Below are 27,296 nucleotides of genomic sequence, written 5' to 3'. Positions count from 1 at the left end.
CCTGGTCGCCACATTCCGTCGCCTGTTCGGGGAGGCTGGTACGGGAATTGAACCCGCGCTGCTGGCATTGTTCTGCATTACAAGCCAGCTATTTAGCCCACTGAGCTAAACCAGCTGGGGTCTGGAATGCACTGCCTGAGCGTATGGTGGAGGAAGATTCAATTGAAGCATTCGAAAGGGAGAGTAATCTGAAAAGGAAGAATGTACAGAGTTATGCGGAGAAGGCGAGGGAATGGCATGAAGTGAATTGCTCATTCGGAGCTGGAACAGACACAATGGGTTGAATGGCTTCCTCCTGCACCGTAACAATTTTGTGATTCGGTGAAGCAATCCTTTACCGTCATGAAATTATGCTACCGTATGGGCAGCATGGTAGCAGAGTGGTTAGCACAGTTGCTTCACAGCTTATAGGTCCCAGGTTCGATTCCCAGCTTGGGTCACTGTCTGTGTAGAGTCTGCACGTTCTCCCCATGTGTACGTGGGTTTCCTCCGGGGGCTCCGATTTCTTCCCACAGTCCAAAGATGTGCAGGTTCGGTGGATTGGCCATGCTAAATTACCATTACAGTCCAAAAAGGTTAGGTGGGATTACTGGGTTACTGGGATAAAGGGCATTGGGTGGAGGCATTGGGCTTATGTAGGGTGCTCTTTCCAAGGGCCAGTGCAGACTCGATGGGCTAAATGGCCTCCTTCTGCACTGGAAGTTCTATGATTCTATCTATAAGCTCCAATCATTGGTCAGAGCAAAAGACGAGAGAGAATTCTCCCCTAGTTAAATGTATAATCCTTAAAATTCTCCCATAATTAAATCGATAATCCATGAAAATTCTCCCCTAGTTAAGTATATAATTCAAAGGGCTAGGAATCCCATTTGTTTCATCATTCTTGCTTAACAATATCATAAGGATGCTGATGAGCAGGTGTTTCCAACTATTCCTGGTCATGCATAGTTTCAAATATTTGGGCCATGTTGTTGCTAACTTTCCGGTTGGTTCAATTGCTCTGTTTGATTACCTTTGCTCTCGAGTCGCCAGGTATCTTTATGATACTGCCACGAGGTTCAAGTCCAAGTAATGATCAATAACTCAATTAGTATGATTCAAATCAAAGCACATTTATTATACACAGTAATCGCTACTCATGCACAAATTCTACGTTTAAGCTACTTCTACAACTAACAGGCCTATACTTAACTTCGGACTGGCCCACCAGGTCAGGGGAACAAATGACCTTTCGTTCGGGTTCTGAGTCTGCGGGATTCAAAGTTGGTACGGATTGGTAGCTAGGAGCGCCTATCTCGTAGCGAGAGTTGAATTAAGACTTACTTCTTTCAGTGGTCACTGCACCGGTCACGGTCAAGGTTGGTTTGCGTTGCTGGGTGACCTGGGCAGGACGAAGAGAGCGATTTGAATTTGGGGCTTCACTCTTGTAGTCCCCAGGGGCTTCCCGCCTTTCGGGGCGGACCCTGTACCTGGTTCTAGGTGATTGGACTTCGTTCCAATCGCTTCGTTCGATTTCTCCAATACTGGAGCGGTTCCCTGATCGATGGGCGGTCTTGAGGTGTTCGTTAACCTCTTTTGTGTTGGCTTCTGCTGGCGCAGGGGAGTCTGGCTTAGTTTTGAGTGTCCCAAATGTTGCCATTGTTCCTGGGGATTGCTCATCAGTATGTAGATGGCTGCTACATTGTTCTGCTGATGGTCGCTGGTATCGATGCTGTGTGGGCTTTTGCAGAGTTAAATACACAGCAAACCTGCACCTGATGGTTTCTGTCTGTGTTGGCTGACTTTCCCATCAGCCTTTGCCGTTCGCCATTTAAAATCGGGAGTTGGCCAATTTAGGTGGCTACAATGTATAATCCGATAAACACCTACAATAAAGCCCCTGTAGCTTGACTTGTTGCCAGATTAAACTGTCTGACCTAATTTCCATTGATGATTAAATTGGGGACACTTTGAACCTAACCCACCTGCTGTTGGGAAAGTCGAGTTACTCGTTCCAGCCCTAGTTTTACATCATGTCTGCTTTTACCCTTTATAAAAGACGGTGAAGATTTATTGTGGGCGGGGTATAAAACCAACACTCCACCCAGTTCTCTCTGGACTTCCCAGCTGGTAGATTCTGTTGAATTGATTTCCATTTCTCTATTTTGCAATTTGATAATTAGGCTGCTTCCATTTTAATTCTTGTTAGTTCAGAGCTTTGCTACAGGAATACGCAAGCACTAATCTTTGCAATGCAAACATCTATTTTAAAAAAAAATCTGTTTCATTAACTCAATGAGTGTCAATATTTCACAATTTTGCTGCTGGGGATGATGTGATAGTTTGACACTAAATAAATGTAGCCTGGTTGAAGGGGAAATACTTCAACATGTTCTAATATATACTGGCATAAATTTGACAAATTAAAGCATGTACTTGGTAGTGTAAGCCTTTGCTGGAAAGCTTCATTACACTAGTTTTACCTTAAAATAAAGCTGAGCAACACACCCTCTCCCTATTTAAGTTTTTCAATAATGAAAACTGCCAGAATATTTATTTCCTTCAAACTATCATTTAGGAAAATAGAATAGATTTTATTTTTTTTAAAAATTTTTTTTTTTAAATTTTTTTTTTTTATAAATGTTTTATTGAAATTTTTTTCCCAAACAACAATTTTTCCCCTCTTACAAAGCAAACGCAACAATAACAATACAGAAATTTTAAACAATACACAAGTAACAAAACCCCTTTATCTTTGACCTAAACTAACCCCCCCCCCCCCCCCCCCCCCCCCCCCCTGGGTTGCTGCTGCTGGTCATCTGTCTTCCCTCTAACGTTCCCCTAGGTAGTCGAGAAATGGCTGCCACCGCCTGGTGAACCCTTGAGCCGATCCTCTCAGGGCAAACTTTATCTGCTCCAGTTTAATGAACCCCGCCATATCATTTACCCAGGCCTCCAGTCCGGGGGGTTTCGCCTCCTTCCACATGAGTAGGATCCTGCGCCGGGCTACTAGGGACGCAAAGGCCACAACGTCGGCCTCTTTCGCCTCCTGCACCCCCGGCTCTTCCGCAACTCCAAATAGAGCTAACCCCCAGCCTGGTTTGACCCGGGCCTTCACCACCCGCGAAATCACTCCCGTCACTCCCTTCCAATACCCTTCCAGTGCCGGGCATGCCCAAAACATATGTGCGTGGTTTGCCGGGCTCCCACCACACCTCCCACATTTGTCCTCCACTCCAAATAACCTGCTCAATCTTGCTCCCGTTATGTGTGCTCTATGTAGCACCTTAAATTGAATCAGGCTAAGCCTGGCGCATGAGGAAGAGGAATTTACCCTGCGTAGGGCATCAGCCCACATACCCTCCTCTATCTCCTCCCCTAGTTCTTCTTCCCACTTTCCTTTTAGTTCGCCCACCGACTCCTCCCCCTCTTCCCTCATCTCTCGGTAAATCTCTGACACCTTGCCCTCTCCGACCCACACCCCTGAAAGCACCCTGTCCTGTATCCCCTGTGTCGGGAGCAACGGAAATTCCCTCACCTGTTGTCTAGTAAATGCCCTCACCTGCATATATCTCAAGAAATTTCCCCGGGTAAACTTATACTTTTCCTCCAATGCTCCCAAGCTCGCAAAAGTCCCATCTATAAATAAATCTCCCACCCTCCTAATTCCCAACTGGAACCAGATCTGAAATCCTCCATCCATTCTTCCTGGGGCGAACCTATGGTTGTTCCTGATTGGGGACCCCACCAGGGCTCCCCGCACCCCTCTCTGTCGCCTCCACTGTCCCCAGATATTCAATGTTGCCGCCACCACCGGGTTTGTGGTAAACTTTTTAGGTGAGATCGGTAGCGGCGCCGTCACCAGCGCCTCTAAACTCGTCCCTTTACAGGACTTTCTCTCCAGTCTTTCCCACGCCGCTCCCTCACCCTCCATCATCCATTTACGTATCATTGCCACATTGGCGGCCCAATAGTAATCGCCCAAGTTCGGTAGTGCCAATCCTCCTCTGTCCCTACTACGCTGAAGGAACCCCCTCCTTACTCTCGGAACTTTCCCTGCCCACACGAAGCTCGTGATGCTAGAATAGATTTTATTATAGTAAAGTGCAAATTTTGAGTTTGCACTTCTCCAGGTGAGGAATCTCACGGTAGCATTGCAGTACAGTAAATGCAACTCAAAAGCATGTAACATGGCATACAGTCAATGTAAACACTGGGGTAGGAATGACAGAATGTGTTACGTAGGTAGGCGTGCCCTCATGATAGGTTCAGTCCACCCACTAGCTAATCACAATCAGGGTAAAAGCGAGGTCAATATGATCGACCTTGCTATTCCTAAGCAAATGCCAGCTTTCCTGATTATCCGTCTTTGTAGATCAGGAATAGCGTAAGTGTGAAATCAGGGCTGGCCGAGCATGTGATGATCCTGTAGAGGATAGGCCATTCGGGCAGGGCAGTGGGCAGCGAGCTCAGTTGGATAGATGGGTAGAATGTGATGCAGAACAACACCACTGGCATGGGTTTGATCCCCATACAAGATGTGATAGTTCATGGCAGCCTACCTTCTCAATTTGCCCCATGCTTGTGGAGTGGTACTTCTCATGCTATATATAAGCAGTTGCCTAGGGCAGCATGGTGGTGCAGTGATGCACTGCTGCCTCACGGCGCCAAGGACTCCGGTTCGATCCCGGCCCCGAGTCACTGTCTGTGTGGAGTTTGCACATTCTCCCTGTGTCTGCGTGGGTCTCACCCCCACAACCCAAAGATATGCAGGGTAGGTGGATTGGCTGCACTAAATTGACCCTTAATTGGAAAAATATAATTGGGTACTCAAAATTTATTTTTAAAAAGCTGTTGCCTCGCGCTAATGAAAAGATATGTCCTTTTGTGGAGAATAGGTCATATATGAAAGATGGTATCGTTGGCATGATACTGCTAGGTTAGCATTGCCATGGCACCATATCCAACTATAAGAGGGAGCCTTTGGGAGAGAGGAAGGAAAGTTGAGCAGGGAAAAGAGGCATTAAACTGCAAGAGATTAAGGCAGATGTCCTCGGAACAGGAGTAGGTCATTCAACCACTCGATTCTGTTCCACCATTCAATAAGATCTGATTATGACCTTAACTCCACTTTCCTGCCTCTCTTTACTCCCTTGTTGATCAAAAATCTGCCTAACAGCCTCACATCTATACAATAACCCAGCATCCACTGTTTGCTGGGGAAGAGAATTCCAAACACTTAACAACCCTCTGAAAGAAGAAGTTTCTCCTCATCTCCATCATAAATGGGAGGCCTCTTATTTTTGAACTGTGCCCCCTAGTTCTAGATTCCTCGTGAATGGAAACATCGTCTCAGCATTTACCCTGTCAAACCCCTTCCAAATGTTATATGTTTCAATAAGATCATCTCTCGTTCTTCTAAACTCCAATGAGTACAGGCCCACCCTGCTTATCTTTCCTCATAAGACAAACTCCGATTCCTAGGAATCAGCCTAAGCGAACCATCTCTGAACCTTTTCCAATGTGAGTGTGTCCCTCCTGACATACTGTTTCGTAAGAAACGCCATGAAGGTTCCCAAGGTTTTTATTTGTTAGAGGTGTTTTTGTCCAAATTAATGCATTTCAAATGATGTCCTGTGCAAAATTAAATGTTATTTCTACAAATCTCTGCCGGTTTAGTCAGAATAAACAAGAGAGAAGTGAAGCCACAAAACATCCGACTTCCTGGGTCTCTCTTTTTGTTATTTTTTTAGTTATCTCTGACACTCTTGCGCTGATCCCTTGTGCCAGTTTTGTATGAACTGATTTACACTTCACAATTCGTTTTGTAGACTGAAGTCTTTTTCATTTATTATAGAAACAACCTGGGAAAGGCCGACTAGCGCACCAGGGACACCAAAGAGTCCAATATCACAGATGAATTCCTTGCCTACAGGTAACTGAGCTTTGAATAACTATTGACTGCTGAAATAAGCTTCAGAAATAACCTTGCATTTTCTTTTGCTTGAACTTTTTCACACTTTGGGTAAAAGAGCAATGGAGCACTCTTAAAGAAAAACAGAAATACTGAGATGACACAACAGGCCAGTGGACCCCTAAGGGGAGAAAAGAATGACATGTTAAGCAAGATCTTCCTTCCAGACAAAAAAAATGAAAAGATGAGCATCTTAATAGAATCGGGAAAAGGAAGATGGGATAAACAATCATGTTAATGGAACAATCTTGTAATTTAGTATAGTATTTGAAAAGTGTGGATTGCACCTAATTTCTTTAAATTAAGCCCTTATTTATCCTTTAAGGTGAAGATTGTTTTTTCTTTATAAATTTAGAGTACCCAATTCTTTTTTTCTCCAAATAAGGGGTAATTTAGCTTGGCCAATTGATCTACCCTGCACATTTTGTTCTGGGGGTGAGACCCACGCAGAATGTGCAAACTCCACACTGACCGTAACCTGGGCCGGGATCAAACCTGGTGTGAGACAGCAATGCTAACCACTGTGCCACCGTGCTGCCCCTTTCTGGTGAAGATGACCATATTCTTCATCAACGCTATTTGGTAGGTTTCTGGTGCATGTTATGGCCTACCTGTGCCCAGGAGTTTCTGTTGCAAATAGGGACAGGATAAATCAGACAATTACATTTTGGATGCATTGTTGGCTTGGGAATTTAGTCTTGCTTTTTCTCTCTGCCTCTACCTCTGATGTGCGCTTGCGTTTGAAGGATGCCGCACTGTTTTTATTTGGTTGCACCAAATGCAACAACTCTGGACAAGCTCCTGCAAGGACTCAAAGGTCGTTATCAGAACTCCTAAGTGAAGCCTTCTGAGTGTCCTTGTAGCTCTTCCTTTGATTGTCATGAGAGCGCACCCCAGACTCGAGATCCCCATAAAAGATTTGCTTTGGTTAGCGAGTTTCAGGTATTCTGGCTACATGACCAGTTCAACTCAATTGTGACTCTCAATATGGTGTGGATGCTTGGCATGCCAGCTCGCATGAGTGCCTCAGTGTTTGGTATTTGTTCATGCCATCTGATCTTCAGAAGTCATCTCAAGTGAAAATGGTTGAGCTTCTTGGCATGATGCTGGTACACAGTCTACGTCTCACATGCTGAGAGCAGAGTGGGCAGACTATTGCTCTATCAACATCCAGCTTGGTAGGCAGGCTTACTCCTTTTTGTTCCCAGACTGATGTTCGAAAAATGCTTTGCAATTCTTGCCTGTGTTTCTTTGTCAATATAGATAGCCCAAGCGGGTGTGCTGCTGAGGTAAGTGAACTTATCCACTGCTGGAATGTTCGATCATGGACTGAAACTTTGGGCTCAATATAGGGCTTTCTTGAAGCAGACTGATGGTACATTACTTCAGTTTTCTTCACGCTCATTGTAAGGCTGAAGTTGTTGGAAGCTTTATAGAACAAGTCCCGCTCTGACCCGGCAGCTCGTATACAATCAGCAGCGAACAGGAAATCCCTTGGAGACCTGAGTCTTTGCCTGGTGTCGCCTCAGATTGAACAGCCTCCTGTTCATGCAATATCTGATTTTGCTGTCAGATCACAATCATGGAAGGCATCGGAGAGCATTGTGGAGAAAAACACGCTGAAGAGGGTTAGTGCTCGCACGCAGACCTATCAACTCCATTAGTGACTGGGAATGGGTCCGCAGATTCACCATCATCCAGGACAGCTGTGAGCATGCTGTCATGGAGCTATTGAACTATTGTAATGAATTTCTCAGGGCAGCCAATTTACCTTCCAAGGCCCCGAATGGCTGACTGTGTCAAAGGCCTTGGTTAGATCAACAAAAATGGCGTAGAGTTCCATGTTTCGTTTTTGGCTTTCTTTCTGGAGCCGTTGAACTGCAAATGTCAGACCAGTGGTTCCTCGGCCTCGTGTGTAACCATATTGACTGTGGCAGCAGACTTTAATTGAGATCTAGCAATAAGTTGTTAAGAATTCTGGTGAAGTTTTTTGCCAGCGATGGACAAGGGTGAGATTTCTCAATGATTGTTGGAAGATTGGCGAGTTCCTTTCTGCTTGTACAGGTGAACGATGGATGCATCTTTATATTCTTGTGGGATGGTCCATTGCTCCCAAATACACTGAAAGAGTTTATTGAGCTTCTTAACTGGGCATTGACCTCCAATCTTGTAGCCCTTAGCTGGGATAGCATCTACTCACTGAGCCTTTCTTCCAGACAGGAGTTTGATTGCATTTGTTCTTTCTACCTGTGTGGGAAGGCTAACAAATGAGCAGTTGATGGCAACCTGTGCCAACCTGTTGATTATGTATAATGAAGCGAGGGAGAGGGGGGAACTCCCTTCTACGTCGTCGCAGGCTTCCATCTCCCTGATTTTGAAGAAGGATAAGGATCCAGAGCAGTGTGGGTCGTACTGCCCGATATCATTATTTAATGTGGAAGCCAAGTTGTTTGCAACGCATTGTGAATTGAGAACTGTGTGCCGGGGGGGGGTGATAGGCGAGGATCAGATGGGTTTGTGAAGGGAAGGCAATCGTTGGCGAATGTGCAGAGGCTACTCAATGTAATTATGTTGCCTTCGGAGGCTCAGGAGGTGGAAGTATTGGTGGTGATGGACATGGAGAAGGCATTTGATCGGGTGGAATGAGCATATTTGTTGGAGGTGCTGGGGCGGTTCGGGTTCGGGCAGGGGTTTGTGGATTGGGTCTGGTCGCTATATAGGGCTCCGATTGCAAGCGTGCGGATGAACCGAGTGAGTTTGGGGTACTTCGGGCTACACCGTGGGACGTGGCAGGTGTGCCTGCTCTCCCTATTGCTTTTCACCTTGGTGATAGAACCGCTGGCAATGGCGCTTAGGCATTGAGGGACTGGAGAGGGATTGAGCAGGTTGGGGGGGGGAGGGGGGGGCGGCGTGGAACACGGGGTCTCACGGACCCTCATCAGGGTCGACCTGTTATATATTTCTGACCCGGTGGGCAGCATTGGAGGCATTATGCAGATCTTGGAGGAATTTGACCAGTTTTCAGGATACAAATTGAATACGGGAAAGAATGAGGTTCTCCCGATTGATGCCAGAGGGCAGGAAAGGAGACTTGGGGTGTTGCCGTTTAGGGTGGTGTGGGCGTGTTTCAAGTATTTGGGTATCCAGGTGAGGCGGAGTTGGGCGCAGTTACACAAACTGAACTTGGCTCGGCTGGTGGAGCAGTCGAAAGCGGATTTTAAGAGGTGAGATGTGCAGCCGCTGTCGCTGGCAGGGTGGGTGCAGAGTGAAGATGACGGTGCTGCCGAGGTTTTTATTTGTATTTCAGAATCTCCCAATCTTTGTTCCCAAGTCGTTTTTTTGGAAGGTCAGTAGGCTGATCTCCAGGTTTGTGTGGGTGGGGAAGATCCCGCGTATGTGGGGGCTTTTTTGGAGTGGGGCTGGCGTTGCCGAACATGGTGAATTATTACTGGGCGGCGAACATTGCTATGGTGAGGAAATGGGCCGTGAGGGAGGGGTCGGTGTGGGGGCGGGTGGAGGCGAGATTGTGTAAGGGTATGTGTTTGAGGGCTTTGTTGTTGGCGCCTTTACCGTTCCCGCTGACCAGGTGCTCCGCGAACCCAGTGGTGGCATTGGCGCTAAGTGTGTGGGGGTAGTGGAGGCAACATTTCGGGCTGGAGGGTGCCTCGGTATTGCTGCCAATCCAGACGCCATCCTTGATTTTATCAGGGTTAGTTCTGGTTGGGGCGCACACCTTGATGTGAATTCCTTGTCTGTTGCCATGCAGGGAGCAGAGTGGTTCAAGTGTCATCAGACAATCATTAATACTCTTTGGAAAGCAAGTCCACTTACAAGATGGTTCATGACAGCAAAGCCTACACTGGCTTCCTGTCGTTCTTCTATTCCATAGCCACTCAGAAAGAACGTGTAACCTGCACTGATTTCCTTGATCTGCCCCTCCTTAGGTAGACGGGTCTATCTGAGAGTAATGGTCTGGCTGTTGTGTCTAGTCAGCTCTCTTCCGACAAGAGCTTCTCGTGGGCTGTTGGCTGTGGAGTTGTCCATGAGGGTGCGCATGTTCGTGCACCAATGGTGACCAATGACGCCTTTGCTTTCTTTTTTGAAAGTACTTGCAGCTATATTAATGGGATCCCTGCCAGCTCTGGCTTTGCTGTCCAGGGATGTGAAGTCAATGATTCGGGCAATGGCTCCTAGCCCGTCTTGTACCTGGGAGGTGAGTGTGTGGTCTTGAACAGGACTGCTGGGTCACTCAAGCGGCTGCTGAGTTCTGCTTCTGCTTCCTTCCAGTGATAAATCATCCTATAGCCTGAGCCACCTGTGTACAGGTTCATAGTTGCAACTTCCAGTGAATCTACACGTATGAATGCTATGTAATTCGCCAATCGTCACATGACCTACGGATATCAGATGATATAAAGATGATCAAGAACACAACTTGCGCGTGAATTGGATTGTAGTGAGGGAGAGTTATGCATCATCAGCCTCATTCTCCTGCCTTGAGCTATCTTGATTCAATGGCAAGTAATTAGCATGTGACCACGGCCACCGCCCAGTAAACTGCTTCTACAGATGGACCAAACCGGAAGAGGATAGCTATTGGGTCTCCCACCCTCTGGATTTGCCTACCCTGGCATGTGAAGCTGATTCCTGCAGACTGGGTGGGTGGGATCAATCTAAGGTCCATTGGTCTTGAAGCCCGGTCAGCATCGTGTTTGGAATATGTGGAGCTCAACGAGACCGCGAAGATGTCCTAGTCAGACACAGTGGGTGGGATTCTCCGGTTTCCGACGCCGATATCGTGTCCGCTGATCGGCCGGAGAATCCCCGTTTGCACCGAAATCCAGGGCGGCGCTGCTTTGCAATGCTCTGCCCCCTCAAAAACGGTGCATGCCGCACGCCGTATGGACAGCCTCGGGACGCCATCTGTGGCTCTCCCCCGATGCTCCGCCCCCGATGGGCCGAGTTCTTGATGCCGTGGGTCATTCATGCTATTTATTGTCGTGAACCCGGCGTGGCGGACTGAGTCCAGCACCGCCACAGTCGGGTGGAGCCTTTCTGCGGGCAGGGAGGGCTTTGGCAGGGGCTGGGGACACTGGTGGGTGGCGAACCTGGCCAAAGGGGGGCATTATTTGGGAGGCTGGGTACGTGCACGGCCGGCGGTACGTTGCACGACGCGGCCACTGACCCACCATTTCACCGGCCATATCTGCAGCTAAAGCCGGGGGTTTTATGCTGCGTGCCTGCTAGCCCCCCCACCAGACAGAGGATCGGTGCAGCTTTTGCACCGTTTTTCAGGCGCATAACGCCACTGTTCCCATGCCGGCATCAGCACTTAGTCTTCAAATTGGAGAATCCAGCCCAGTTTCTATCTTGAGCCGCCTAGAGGGGCTGATTTAGCACAGTGGGCTAAACAGCTAACTTGTAATGCAGAACAAGACCAGCAGTGCGGGTTCAATTCCTGTACCAGCCTTCCCAAACAGGTGCTGCAATGTGGCGACTAGGGGCTTTTCACAGTAACTTCATTGAAGCCTACTTGTGACAATAAGCGATTATTATTATTATTAGATGCCATTGAATGAAGTAAACAAGTTTAGGAAGGGAAATAAAAACAAATTAAAAATGTTGTCGGCCTAGTGTGCTCATGCATTCTTAATTCTCTTGACTCAGATTCTTAATTTTTCTCAACGTTGAATACGTATAGCTAGACATTTGTAGTTCTGGTAACCAACTGACTGAATGGAACTGTCTCGAAATTGGAATCAATCAGGCTGAGTCAGATCCAGTTTGTGTGCATATGTTTTTCCATGCATGAGAACCGACTGAAACTAGCAGGTCTGCAGAGCGGGAAATCAAGTTAAGGGTGGGATTTTTTGGCCGCATTAGGCGTGGACCCAAATCCCGTCATGGCCACTAAATCTTGAGAGAGGCCAAAAATGAGGTTTGTGACGGCAAAATTTCCAATCGCAATCTCCTCAAGCCTTCCCCGATGATGCAATCAGGTTCACACCCAGGAAGGGCGCTCACCTAATTTGAATGAATTTGAAGCCTTTGCCATATATTTATCGTGGTCAATGTTGTATCATCAGTGTTCATCAAATCTTTCCACCCACCAGGCATGACGTAACACCAGTGCAAATTACGACTGTTTTTCAAAAGCGAAAAACAGTCGTGATGACCACACTGGGGGCGTGGAGAAGCCTGGACTTTGAGGGATAAGGTTGGGCACTGCCCCCTGGCACCCTCCATGTCCACTGGCAGTGTCCCCGGCGCTCGAGATACTGCCAGGGGGCAGTGCGCTGCGCAGGGGTCAATGCCCTAGGGGTGCTGCTGGGGAACAATGTCAAGGTGTCACACAATGGTGTCTATGCCAAGGAAGCTCGGATGGGGGTTAAGCCTCTTCCATTGGGCGGGAGTTTCGGTTACCCTTATGTATGGTGGGAGGGGAGAGCCCTGACACCTGAGAGGTTGGGGATGTGTGTGCCCCGATACCTGTCTGCTGGATGGGGGAGGTAGGGGTCGCCCCAATGCTTGTACAAGTGGTCCTCCATGGGTGAGGGGGAGTGTGATTGGAGTTGGGGGAACTAAATTTAAAATGCAGAACGAGGCACCCTTTAAAGGTGGCGCCTTGCCAGAGTGACTGTGTAAACCACACACCCAGATTTTCAGTGCACTAAATCTGGCCTGAAAACGTAGTTGTGTTTCTGGAGAGAAACGCACGGTTTTCAGTCAGAGCCTTGACATCTGACAAAATTTGGGAAAATTACACCCAACGTTTCAAGTTGAGGACTCTTCGTCAGAACTATTCTTGCTCTCAATTATAAATAGGGATTTTTTGCAAATTTATGAAAAACTGATGTTACTATATTTCAGCGAATATGCTTGATTTGCAAACTGCTGAACATTGTGTTGAAAGTACTAAAATAATTTTCCCTCATCCATCTTGTTGTACCTCATCATCCTAACCATTACTGCAGGCCAGTTGGAGTTAGCGCTATAGAGAGCTCATTGTGTCTGTCACTGTATCATGTGGCCCGATTCTTCAAGCCTACAATTACTGGCTGCCAAACTCTGTATCTTTTCATTTCCTTCTGTAAGGAGAACTGCCCTTCTATTTTTTTTCTTGAAGAGCAACAATGTCAGGGGTCTGGACAGCTCAGTTTCTCACACACTCAACTGGGATTACTCCATGGCTAGAGAGCACTGAATGGTTACCTAAACAATATTGTGAATGGGGGAGAAAGGACCCTGTGCTCTAACGCCTGCAATACTGGGCTAACTTTGGAGCTGTAATGCAGGCCAAAATATCATACAGTTTTACAGAGAATTTGTGAACTCACCACCCCCTCCCCTCCGTAAAAAAAAAAAGGATTTTAGCCAGATATATGGAAACATCAGGAACAACAGAAAGCAATCTTTCAGAATACTGGCTTCAAATGACTGCTCCTCCCAGACCATGGAGTCACACTCTGCACAAATTAGTGTCTTCAGGAGAGAAGGGGAAAAAAATCAAGTAGATAAAAAAATAATAAAATAATTGTAAAGGTGCCAATTAAGACAGATGACTCATTGTAAACATCTCTTTAAAACTTCAGCCCAAACACATTGGGGCTGATTGCAGAGTGGTTGTAGACAATTGAAGTGTTTCTTTAGAAAGGCTGAGATCATCTAACAGCATGACTTGAAAGATACATTTCTGAGAATTTAAAAGTTTGTAAATGGAACAAAGAAGTGAATGTAACAAAATAGCAGTTCTGCATTCTCTTTACTAGTTATGACTAACAAAAGAATTGATGCTTTATGGTAGAGTCTTTGAAATTTGTAATGCTGACGAGTGCTTACTTCATAGAATTTTTATAACTTAAAAATACTCTTGATACAATTTAAAATGCAATCTAATTCCAGAAATCCCAGATAAAAGATTGCGAGTATGTTGTCAATATTTAACTCCAGTTATACGACATATGAATTAAGAGCAGGAGTAGGCAACTCGGCCCCTCGAGCCTGCTGTCGTTCAATTAGATCACATCTGATCTCATTTTAACCTCAACTTCATATTCCTGCCTACCCCCGATAACCTTTCAGCCCCTTGTTTATCAAGATTCCATCTACTTCAGCTATAAAGATATTTAAAGACTCTAACTCAACCACCTTTTGAGGAAGAGTTCCAATGTCTCTCAACCCTCTTGAGAATTTTTTTTCCTCACCTCTGTCATAAATGAGCGATCTCTTATTTTTACACAGTGAGTCCTAGTTCTAGATTCTCCCACAAGAGGAAACATCCTCTCCACATCCACCCTGTCAAGACTCCTCAGGATCTTACATGTTTCAATCAAGTTGCCTCTTACTCAGGCCTAGCCTGTCCAACCTTTCCTCCGGAGACAGTCTGCCAATTCCAGCTATTAATCTAATAAACCTCTCTGAACTACTTCCAATGCGTTTACATCTTTCTTTGAATAAGGAGGCCAGTACTGTACACAGCACCCCAGATGTGGTCTCACCAATGCCCTATATAATTGAAACATAACCTCTCTCCTTTTGTATTCCATTCCCCTTCCAATAATTGATAACATTGTATTAGCTTGGTCAATTACTTGCTGGGCCTGCATACAATCACATGCACTACGGCACCCAGATCCCATTGCATCCCAGCACCCCAATCTCTCACCATTTAGATATGCTGCTTTTTTTATTTGTTCTGCCAAAATGGTCAACCTCACATTTTCCCACATTATACTCCATTTTCCAGATCTTTGCTCAGTCACCTACTGATCTATATCCTTTTCCAGAACTTACTTTACTACTGATATCGGTGTCATCTGCAAATTTAACGACCATTTTATCAGTCCCTTCTGTGGTGATGTGCATCAGTGTAAATACATGTAGGCTAGCTAGACACTAGAGGGAGCACAGGAGACATCACACACACACACACACTCAAACAATAGATCAGTTAGATAGGACACGACCAATGGACATTCACGATACACACGGAGGTGACACAACCACAGGGGGGCATTACACCAACCCATATATAAAGGACACCACACACATGATCTGCCTCTTTCCAGTGGAGACAGTCAGTGAGTACAGACACAGGGTTGATTCAATATTACACCCACCACGTGGATTGCAGCAGCTGGTTAGTCAGTCTGGGTAGCTACAGTAGGATTAGCAGTAGTGTCGAACCCGAGTAATAGAAGTATAAATAGTTTAATAAATGTGTTGAAGTTATCTCCACGTCTGAACCTTCCTTTGTCAAGTGCAGCACAAGGAAGCCGCTTATGTTACACCTACAACATAACAAATCATGGTACCAGGACTGAACTGTTTCAATCCATATAGCCATACCTCAGTGTACAGTGACAACCAGCAATGATACCCAGGCAAGATGTTCGAGATCCGGGTTCCGCAGCAGCTCCAGTGCCACGGTGATCTCCGCGGAAACTGGCGGGTATTCCGACAAATGTTTGAAATCTTCCTGGTAGCAGCCGAACTAGAAGACCTGGCCAATGCTGAAAGGACAGAGCTTCTGCTCACCATCGCCAGTGGCAGAGCAGAATAAATCTTTTTAAAATTCAGTTCTCCAAAGGGCAAAACAGGAGCGACTTCCAGGCAGTCCTGGACAAATTCGACACATTCTGTGAGGAAAACACACTCCAACCAGCAAGAAAAGGTAAGAGAAGCGCCAGTACACACCACGAGGCCGAGATCCCGGAACAGAGAACAATTTTGATTGGCGGCCATCTTTCTAAAGGGACTGCACTTGTGCAGTTGCGCGAGAAGCGCACAGAACGGGAAGGTCGGTTTGAGCATGCGCGAGACGCCGCGCATGCGCAATCGCGAAAACGGCCATCAGTACAGGAACAGCGATGCTTCCTACATATGATGTCACATGCGTCATGACGTCAGAGGCCCCGGACCACAACCATTTAAAGGGAAAACGTCCAAAATCAAAGAAAGAATCTTTAAAAGCCGTAAAACAACCTTCCTTCACCTGGGATGACAGCACAATGCCTCAAATTGAACCAGGAAATGAAATTAACCTCTGAAGTACCCTGCAACAAGCAGTTACCTATGCCCAAACCGATGATTCCGACCTTGAATACTTCGAAACGGACCTTTACATTTTCTCTGGACCTCGCGAGCCCAATGCCAGCTCTGACGCAAACAGTGATGATATGGTCCTAGAAGGCAATGACTCAGATGAACCTTTCACCTTGGGAGGCTACCCCAGTACCAAATCCGAACCGCAACTAGACGTGTTGCACATTGGCGAGCCCTGTACTGAATCCGACGCAGACGCGGATTCGTTCTTCGGATTTGAGGATCTTCAGCCCAGCATATACGACATCCCGACTCGTGAGTGCAGGATTATGCTGCAGCCTGAAACCAAGAGACAGAGAGCGGTACAAGCCCACAGAGCGTGGCCTGCTGCCACACAGAGCATGGTCCACGCACCGCTCAGGGTTCCCGACTCTACGAAAGAAGACCGGCAAGACTCCACACCGCAGTCCTTGCATCAACAAGAAGTGACTCAAGTGTCACAAGCCTCCACAGCGAGCTCGTGGACAGACACCATAATTGCAGAAGCGCAAGTCTCCAGAGCACAGTCCTTGCACGAACAAGAAGTGACTCCAGTGTCACAAGCCTCCACAGCGAGCTCGTGGACAGACTCCACGATAGAAGAAACGCAAGACTCCAGAGCGCAGTCCTTGCACACACAAGACGTGACTCCAGTGTCACAAGCCTCCACAGCGAGCTCGTGGACAGACTCCACGATAGAAGAAACGCAAGACTCCAGAGCGCAGTCCTTGCACACACGAGACGTGACTCCAGTGTCACAAGCCTCCGCAGCAAGCTCGTGGACAGCCTCCATGATAGAAGCAATGCAAGACTCTGACGCGCAGTCCTTGCAGGAACAAGACCATGAGGGTCTAGCAACCTCCTCTGACCAACTAGCGGCAGACAATGCAAGTCTGCCATGCTTAAGCAAACAGCAAGGAGACTATGACAGTCTACCACGCTCCAGTGAACAGCAGGACGACCATGATGGTCTATCATGCTACAGTGAAGAACAAAGCAATGATGACAGTCCAAGCCCAAATGAAGGTACAACAACAAGACAATGACAGTCCACCCACATTGTTTACGCCACCAGATGAAGACTCTGACAATTTACCCAACCCAAGTGAACAATGAGCAGCTACTGAGGCTCTACCCACGGTATGTGAGACGAGTGACGACATCATCCCACTTCCCATGCAAGATGTGCAAAGTGACAGACCTCAGCTAATATGTACAGAGGCACTCGACGATCACTGTGAGACCACTGGTGACTCCGGTGACACCACGATACTTCCACCCTCATTCGCTTGAACCTCTCCACAAGTCAATGCTTTCCTGCATGTTCCGACTCCAGACGTGCAGCCTCAAGAAATCTCAGCTGACTCCAGTGAACTTGCTAAGACTCCGGATGGGGAGCATCAACAAACCAACACTGACTCATTTAAAACAGACCAGACTCCAGATGGAGAGCAACCAAACGCCGACTCTGATTCACATAAGCCGGACTTTACTCCAGACAGGGAGTGCCGCAACCTCAGTGATGGCACGCTCAGGGTGACAGCAGATGCCACAACGACAGGAGATGGATCACTTACCAATTACACTGGGTCAGTAATAACAACCAGCGGCTACAGTCCAAGAGGAATACACCACTATTCACCACAGCTATATCCACACATTTTTTCCACACCAGCAGTGCAGCCAATGACAGCTCATGCTGGACAAACCCAGTATTCAGGCATGCAGCAGCCAGCAGTCTATGCAGCATATTCTCAAACAGGCCAGCACTACGGATTGCCCACTAATGGAATCAAGACCGAAGGAGAACTACCGCAAGCGCAATCTGTACTACAGACTGGATGCCTTAGTTACAGCCCAGGATTTGCTGCACCCCAGCCTGGCCAGACGGCATATTCCTATCAGATGCAAGGTTCAGGTTTCACACCATCACTAGGTATTTATCCAACTTCAACATATGGCACATCCATGACCACAAATGATACTGTTGATGGTACCTCTTCAACGTCAACACCTTATCAGCTACAAGATGCCGTCCAACAGCACCATCACAAACATCGAAAAAAGAAAGGGACTCCAAATCAGACAGCGAAGTAATTTGACCACTTCTTGGTTCCTGTGGCACAGGGACGTTGATGGCATTCAGAACCAAGAGAGACATTTGACCATGATGATTGATGATTTTTGGACTCACACGAATGATTTGGACTTATTCTTTAATCACTGTTCCCATGACTTGTATACCTTACCTTATCTACCTGTTCTTTGTTCAATTTCCTCAAAGTGTGCAGAAAATATGTAAAATATAAAAAGGGGGGGATGTGGTGATGTGTATCAATGTAAATACATGTAGGCTAGCTAGCCACTAGAGGGAGCACAGGAAACACCACACACACACACACACACTCAACCAATAGATCAGTTAGATAGGACATGACCAATGGACATTCAAGATACACACGGAGGTGACACGACCACAGGGGGGCATTACACCAACCCATATATAAAGGACACCACACACATGATCTGCCTCTTTCCAGTGGAGACGGTCAGTGAGTACAGACACAGGGTTGATTCAATATTACACCCACCACGTGGATTGCAGCAACTGGTTAATCAGTCTGGGTAGCTATAGTAGGATTAGCAGTTGTGTCGAGCCCGAGTAATAGAAGTGTAAATAGTTTAATAAATGTGTTGAAGTTATCTCCACGTCTGAACCTTCCTTTGTCAAGTGCATCACAAGGAAGCCGTTTATGTTTCACCTAGAACATAACAAATCACCTTCAATCAAATCATTTATATTAATTGTAAAGAGTCAAGGGCCAAGCACTGATTTTTTTTTCAGAATTTTATTAACTTTACTGCCAGTTTGTATACTATTTTAACCCTTAGAACTGACACACCAAACAGCTAGCTCCTTTTGCTGTAACAGAGTAAGTAAAGCCTAGATAGAGTGGACGTGGCTGTTCCCACTGGTAGGAGAGACTAGAACCTGAGGGCACAGCCTCAGATTGAAGATCCTTTAAAACTGCAATGAGGAGGAATTTCTGGAGCCAGAGGATGGTAAATCTGTGGAACTCATTGCCGCAGAAGGCTGCGGAGACCAAATCACTGCCTGTCTTGAGGACAGAGATAGAGAGGTTCTTGATTATAAAGAAATCAGTGATTATGGGGAGAAAGCAGGAACATGAGGATGAGAAACATCTCAGCCATGATCGAATGGCGGAGATGACTCGATGGGCCGAATGGCCTAATTCTACTCCATTATCTTATGGTCCACCTGGAAAATTTCTTCGAATGAGAAAGGTAGAAAAAGCTAAAGGAAACAAAATATCTCCTTCATTATGACTCACTGGTACTGTTTCCATCAACTGGTTCGATCCTTCCTGTCGCGATTTGTTGACTGGCTTGTGTGATTGGAACTGTGGATATCACATAATGGATTGATAGCAGAAGGTTGAATTCGTAACTGGAATTAACAGCCACCCCTTTTCCAACCAGGCACACATTTTATGACTTTCAGCAAATTATAACTGCAGCGAGTATTGGCTAGACCCAGCTCCTTTTACCTTTTGACTAACTGTCCGAGTCTGTCGGGAAAATATGCCATCTCCAGAGATACCTTGGAAACCATCACTTCTCTTGGACCTACAGACACCAGCTTGTTTACTGTGCGATTCACCAGTGAAAAGCCATACGAAAACAAGTGCTGCACTTTATTAGGAGGCAGCACTTTGGGTATTTTCTTAGGCAAAGGATGGGAGCTGTTCAATGTCTTTAAGTGAGTGGATTACAAATAGAAACTTTTTTTTGGACCATATTGAAAATCAGATCTCGTCTGGACTAGATCAGATCTGTCTTTTATTAATTAGGGTTGTTTATGTTTGTATTACAGTGAATGGCTTCCACTCTTCAGGGAGCCTGTCGCATCATTTGGAGACCTCGCACATGGCTTTGAGAAAGACCAACAGTGATCCACAGGTATGTTCCTCACCCTCCACCACAGCTCAGGGACAAAGTACCAAAATCCTAAAGTGTGTAATTCCCAGCCCGGGCTACAGATTAACCCTCAACACGTGTGTCGAAGGTGCAACCATTCCCCCCCTCACCTTCTCAAACCCAGGCAATTCAGTTGCAGACTTATGCTTTTATGTTCTGCTCATTACTTTGCTCTGTTCAAATTTGGCTGTCTAGAAATGCATTGTTTTTTTATTTTTATTCAGTTGGTGGCTGGGTCCTAAATTGTAAGGGCAAGATTTGTTATATTGCCTGCTTGATTGAGATTTATGAAAATTAATGAGAATATTGATTTAAATTCTTGTGAGACTCTACAATACACATTTTATGCAGTCCTTGTCCTCAAAGTAATTTGCTTAAAGCATGTGTATGTTGTGTATATGGAATCACTTTTCACTCACTTTTCTTGTTGCACTATATTGATGAAAAACTAGAGGGACTATGGGTTGGCTCTTCCTCCTATGAACACAGAATTCATTGCATTGACATATGCACAGTGGAGTTGGAAACCATCTCCTTTGCTGTTTTCTTTTATAATTCCCTCCTTTATTGAGTCCAAGCCATGGAATTGTTTGGAATTGTCGGAGCTGAGCAGAGTTTAGGACAACTACCAACACCCTAGGTATTATTGTTGACCAGAAACTGAACTGGCCCAGCCATATAAATACCGTGGCTACAATCATAGAATCACAATGCAGAAGGAGGCCTTTTGGCCCATAGGGTCTACACCAACCCTCTGAAAGAGTCTAAAACCCCACACTATCCCCATAAACACACCTAGGGCCAATTTAGCAATATACCTAACCTGCACATCTTTGGATTGTGGGAGGAAACTGGAGCACCAGGTGGAACTGCACGCAGACACTGGGCGAAAGTGCAAACTCCACACAGACAATCACACAAGGTCAAAATCGAACCTCAGTCCCTGGTGCTGTGAGGCAGCAGTGCTAACCATTGTGCCACCCTGCCGCCCATACAAGTGTGGGTTCACAGCACCAAGAACCCGGGTTCAATGCTGTCCATGTGGAGTTTGCACATTCACCCGTGCCTGCGTGGGTCTCACCCCCACAACCCAAAGATATGCTGAGTACGTGGATTGTCCATGCTAAATTGCCCCTTAATTAAAAAAAAAAAAGAATTGGGTACTTTAAATTTTAAAAAATCAAGTGCGGAAGTGCGGGCCAGAGGCATGGAATCCTGTGGTGAGTAATTCACCTCCCAACTCTCCAAAGCCTGTTTGCCACCTCAAGGCACAAGTCAGGAGTGTGACAGAATGCTCTCCCTTTGCCTGGATGAGTGCAGCACCAACAACACTCGAGAAGCTTGGCACCAATCAAGTCAAAGCAACCCGCTTGAGCGGCACCCCATCCACAAACATTCACTCTCTCCACCGCCGATGCACAGCAGCAGCAGTGTTTACAATTTACAAGATGCACTGCAGGAATTCATCAAGGCTTCTTAGATAGCAGCTTCCAAACCCATGACTTGTACCACTGAAAACAACAAGGGCAGCAGACACATGGGAACACCACCACCTGGAAGTTTCCCTCCAAGCCACACACCGTCCTGACTTGAAAATATACCTGCATCCCTTCACTGTTGCTGGGTCAAAATCAGGAACTCCCTTTTTAACACTTCTGTGGCCAGACCTATACCTCTGGGACTGCAGTGGTTCAAGAAGGCTGCTCGCCACCACCTTCACAAGGGCAGTTAGAGCTGGGCAATAAATGTTGGCCTAGCCAGCGAAGCCCACATCCCATGACTGAATTTTAAAAGTTGCAGCAATCATTGAGCCTCCTGCTCACTGATTGTGACCTCAGTCTGGTTCAGCTGAATCTATGCTTGATGATTTTCAGTGTGTGCCATCGAAGTACATAATGGTTCAGAATGAGCTTCCCATGCAAGAGTCGTCCCTCCTGGAAGAAGCTGAGTCCAAACCAGAGTCCAAGGTGACCAGAGGAGAGTTTGTTATGTGACGTTGTCTGTGGAGTATGCCCACAGCTTGTGTAATGCAGGGAAATTCTGATTCATTAGAAAATGACTGTGAAAGGAGCAGAGGGGAAGGGGTGGAGGGGAAGAGATGGAGTGTAAAATCCAGCTCCATGTTCTCTAATGGATCGTGGACCTTCTGGAAAGAATCATGAAACTTAGTTCTTAAACTGCCGTGCCACCAATGATGGGCTGTAATCATAGCAGCACCATTCTGGTACTGAATATCTAGCAACAGAATATTGTACAATTGATCTCTGACTATGGAAGTGTACTACTGTTGTACTAAAACCTTATTACAGTGCAAATTATTTGAAGACTGCATTCAAAACAGCATCTTCAATCTGTATTTCAATAGACCTTGAGGTAGTGCAACAATGTTCATTTTCGGCTTCTGAAAGATAAGCTGTAGGACTGCACTGCCAGAAAGAGCTGGTGTGCTCTTCCGATGCCTGAATCGGAACTTAAAACCAAAATTAGGCCCGTAACAAAACAACAGTTTTTGTCAAGCCCGTGTAATTTTATTTACTCAAGGCAGGCACTAAAGAAGCAGAATAATGGTTCCCCTTTGCCTATTCATATGATAATCTGTTAAATGGGCCTATTGAGAGGAATGCTTACCCTTATTTACAAACTGCTTGTGTTGAGTCATTGATTTTATTGATTTATTTATTTTTTAAGGCAGCATGGTGGCGCAGTGGTTAGCACTGCTGTCTCTCGGCACCGAGGCCCCAGGTTCGATCCCGGCTCTGGGTTACTGTCCGTGTGGAGTATGCACATTCTCCCCGTGTTTGCGTGGGTTTCGCCCCCATGATGTGCAGGGTAGGTGGATTGGCCACATTAAATTGCCCCTTAATTGTAAAAAATGAATTGGGTACTCTAAATTTATATAAATTTAATTTTTAAAGGAACATGAGCCCACATTTAAAGCAAGAAAGAGCCCAGAATGATGTTGTTGTCGTGTTCCAAGCCTGGCATCTTTGGAACCGTGACTGTGCCTGATTTCAGATTTTCCTCAATTTTTGACGACTAACCTGCACTCTGCCTGACGACCCTGAATGTATTAAAAACCATGAGCAAATACTAAACTAAAAAGATCAGGATTCAGATTAACCCGAAGGCAACTGTTTCCGTCCAATGCTGCCTTGGACCCTGAATCCTACCTTGTCTGAAGTGCCGAACTGCGAACTAAGCAGTAATCACGAGCTTGTTTACCCTCCATGGGTACTGCCACAGATACTGGGAGCGACCCTGAGGCTGTGGAACCATGTTGCATTCTCCAGCAGTCATGTGCTTCTCAGATCCCAACGCCATCTGTTCACCTGCATTTGATTAGTGCCTGCTGGAGAAGAACCAAGACCAAGGAAAGCCAGAGGAAAGATTTTCCCGGTTCGACTGGGAGAATGGCTCCACAACAGGAACAAATTGTGGAAGCTCCTCTTTCTGAGAAACTCAATCCAGATACAAGATGTGAAGGAAGAAGACGGAGGCATAACTGAGTAGAAGGATAACCAGTAGTCAAGACCCTAAACCTAAAACAGACACTGGACCTAGACCAGTGCAGCATTTCAAAATGGTTTTCAGGCATTGCCGGGTGTCAAATAGCCGCACTTCAGGTACGGTACAGGTACTTCAGCTGTAACATGAAGGATGTCACCACACCAGCTTGTTATAAAATCCATTCATTTAAAGTACAGGATGGCCCAATGCTTCTTACATTTGTTCCTGTATTAGTAACAAGGGTGGGGCCCTCTTGAAATGTTTTAATAGGTCACCAGGTCAGATCAAGAGTCAGTGAACAGCATAGTCAATTGGAGTCAATTTTTTAGTCAACCAGGAAATGTCCCAGAGGCAAAGGACAAAATCAGGCATATGAAGAGGTCCCAATTAAGTTTTTTAAAAAAACATGATAAGGGCTGCAATTCGCAGACTTCAAGTGAAATGTTCCCGAGAAAAGTCCAGAAGATCCATGAAGGCAACCAAAGGTAGGTGACTCTGTGCTGTGGGTCAATTGGACAGCAGGACCCCTTTGGAGAAGTGGAGTTCTGCTTGGCATGTCCGAAGAGTATAATTTGTGCTTCTGATCTTATACTTGAGTATACTTCGTAATGCAGAGAATATAATCTCAGAAAGCAAGATTGAAACCCTGTGGGTGGACCATCATTGAAGTTGTCCAGGTTGGAGAGAAAACCAAGGCAAGACCATCAAAGGTGGAGATTGGAACCCTTGTAAGAATACAAAAGTTTTGGTGAGATTAGTTGGCTCACAATGTGATAAATCTCTGGGTGTGCCGTTGATAAATCCATGGAATCTTTTTTGGTTGCATCTATTGTACAGTGTGCTGTGTCCGACCACAGTTTGCCTGTTGATTCACAAGTACCTCATACTTTCCCTGAATGTTAGAGCATAAGATAAATATCGTAAATTATTTTATTTTTCTGAACTTTTATAGTAAAGTTAATTTTTGTTTGTTCCAAATCCATGGAATCGTGTGGCTTTATTCACTTTGTATGCATCTTGAATCTTAAACATTAACATTGGTCCCTAAGTGGACCTCGCCTCAAGACCAGGGCCTGGCCAAAGATTGTATTGAGTTTTGTAAAAGGGAGGGAAAACCTGTTTCTCTCTATAAAATACAAAAATAAAGACATTTTTCCTCCTCCTCTTCTCAACATCTCCACCACCTTCTTCTTCCCGTATCAGCCTCCCCGAACAGGCGCCGGAATGTGGCGACTAGGAGCTTTTCACAGTAACTTCATTGAAGCCTACTTGTGACAAGCGATTTTCATTTCATTTTTCATTTCATTTCTTTGTTCTAAAAGTGGTGAAATACACTCCATATAATTCCACCTGAGCTGACAGAGTAATTTCCTCCATGATCCTAGTGTTTTAGGTCACTCAGAAACCCTTTGTCCATTGCCTGCGCACTTTAGTTTCCCAAGTGGTATCCCTCGATAGCATCTGTCACACTATTTATTAAAGTTTTAAAACTGCTTCAGCTTCTTTACATCATTGAATGGCTTCCTTCTCTGTTGCATCATTTGGCCCATTGTGCCTATGCTATCCCATTTCAAAAGACATTCAATTAATCCCACCCCTGCTCCTCACAATCCTCCCCCCCCCCCCCCCCCCCCCACCCCACTTCTCAGCATTATTAAATTCTTTTTTGAAAGTTATTACTGAATTTTCTCCACCATCTTTCAGGCAATCCCTTCTTGCATCATAACTCACTGCATTAAAAACATCTGCTCATTTCCCCTCTGGCTCTTGACATGGTTATCTTAAATCAGTGTCTTTCAGCTACTGATCCTCCCGCCAGTGGAACAGCTTTGCCCTATTCACCCGACCAATATTCTCATACAGTTATTTAGTAGTGTTTGAATACTGCTGAAAAGAAAGACATGTTACTGAAGCTTTTCGTCTTGCACTCATCAGGACAAACACAAGAATACAAAATTTCAAATGATCACAGCAATTTGTACTAAAGGAGAAAAGGTTACTGGTTGGTTGGCAAGTTGCCTCTGGATGAGGTATTGCCATAGAGACAACAGTGGGTAATTATAGTTTCCCCTGAGCTGCTGGGTAATTTAGATAAATTGAGAGCTTGAAAATATTACTTTTGTTTGCATAGATTGAGCCCCTGCATATAAATGTATGTCATTTCCAGCAAGTGTAAATGAGCCCCACTGATTATCTTAAATTGGTTATTAGTGTAGCTATTAGCGCATTCAGGCTTGTTCACTAAGTTCTTTCCAATCGTGGAATCATATCTAATAATGGACATAGAAGCAATTTACATTCATACACAGAGACCCATTCTGTATTTTTGAGTTACCCAGGAACTTGGAGAGCCTAGTTTCCTGTTGCTTTCCCCATGAAAATTGGCCTTGGCCAATCAGAGTTGACTTGTCAACCAGTCAACACCCTTTTCTCCTGTAGTATAAATTGTTGTGATAGTTGTGTATTTTGCATTCTTGCATTTGTCCTGATGAGGGCAAGTGAAAAGCTTCGGCAACACGTCTCTATTTTCAGCAATATTCTCCTAATTTGTTATATTTCTGAGGAGTGATAATTTATTCTCCTTATAGATGGTGAGAAAATTCTGGGGCTCGCTGGATGTGTAGACTGCGTGGTGTAATACGAACCTATATAAAACAGGAAACTCCTTGCTGATTTCTGATCAGTGCTTCAGAAATTGATGTAACCAAGTGTGACAGTGTGATGTGGCAGCGTGTCCTGGTGGCATCAGCCTGGAAGGGTCGGGAATCAAAAGTGTTCAGGTGTGAGAATCCTATCTAGCTGATGCCCCATATGTGTGTGTGTGGAACATCACTCCTGGAAGATGATGCTTCCAGCATAACTGCAGCCCAACGTAAACTGACCACTTGCGGTGAAAGAAGGAAATAATGGGGGCTGGCCAATGTGATCCAAGTGTGATCATCTGTTATCGCGAAGGGTTGAAAATAACAAAAGAAAAAGATAACCTGTGGAGCTGGAAGCACTGGGTGCTGCTTGTGCGTTGCTTTGTGTGAGATTCATGTCTGGTGTGCTTGTTTCTGCCCAGAATCCATTCTCCAAACTCAGATCAAATGGAGTCAGCGTGCTGCCACATTATTGGAGCATTAGTCGCTTGACAGATCCACTAAATTATTTGAGTGGGCGAGGGGGCTGATCAGTATAGTCCATTAACATCTGTTGTGATTGGAGAGGTGGGAGAGCACTGAGTGTGACTGTATGTAACAAAGCTGTAATGTTTCGAACAAGTGTGGGTTTGGCAGTGAAGCAGTTAATGAAAAGAAGCAGGCATTGTTGAAGGGTGCACACACTGGGGGAGGTGGTTTTGGGGGGGGTGAGTCTTGTTGGAAGTTCCTGTGTATCGAATCCCGAGATGATTTCCCACTTCCCACAGGCATTCATGCACTGATTCACTCGCCTTTGCTATGGCCGCCTCGGGCGGTCACTGAAAGCTCTGGACGCTCTTGTTTGTCTCACCAACCAGATCCGACGAATTTGAGTCACAAGTCACCAGCCTGGAGGGCGAGCGACTTGGGGGGGGGAAAAAGCTGGGTCAGAACAGGCTTCGAGTGAGCTGAAGTGATAAAGAGTTCAGGCCTGACTTTTTTTTTGTTTTACTTCCCTTGGAACAGGATGACTACTGACGCTTCATTCTCTTTCCCTCAGAGTCCCGGAGTAGGTTCACCCACCCGAAGACAAAGTAAAGAGAGCACCATTACGGTGAGTAAGCTGCTTTGAG

At 45.8% G+C, this 27,296-nt stretch overlaps 1 protein-coding gene across 2 annotated transcripts in view; it reads left to right on the top strand.

Annotated features, from left to right (window-relative positions):
- The window catches only part of gas7b (growth arrest-specific 7b), a 625,036-nt gene that overhangs the window by 407,730 nt on the left and 190,010 nt on the right, over positions 1-27,296 (top strand). For both annotated transcript variants that reach the window (XM_072483098.1, XM_072483099.1), the window contains exons 3-5: positions 5,837-5,914; positions 19,932-20,017; positions 27,224-27,277. In XM_072483098.1, the coding sequence (XP_072339199.1) occupies positions 5,837-5,914; positions 19,932-20,017; positions 27,224-27,277 (218 nt within the window). The remainder of the gene's footprint in view (positions 1-5,836; positions 5,915-19,931; positions 20,018-27,223; positions 27,278-27,296) is intronic.

The sequence above is a fragment of the Scyliorhinus torazame genome, chromosome 18 (genome assembly GCF_047496885.1).
Source record: "Scyliorhinus torazame isolate Kashiwa2021f chromosome 18, sScyTor2.1, whole genome shotgun sequence".
Taxonomy (NCBI): domain Eukaryota; kingdom Metazoa; phylum Chordata; class Chondrichthyes; order Carcharhiniformes; family Scyliorhinidae; genus Scyliorhinus; species Scyliorhinus torazame.
Note: the sequence above shows the minus strand (reverse complement) of the source record. Positions and strands in the feature narration are given on the sequence as shown.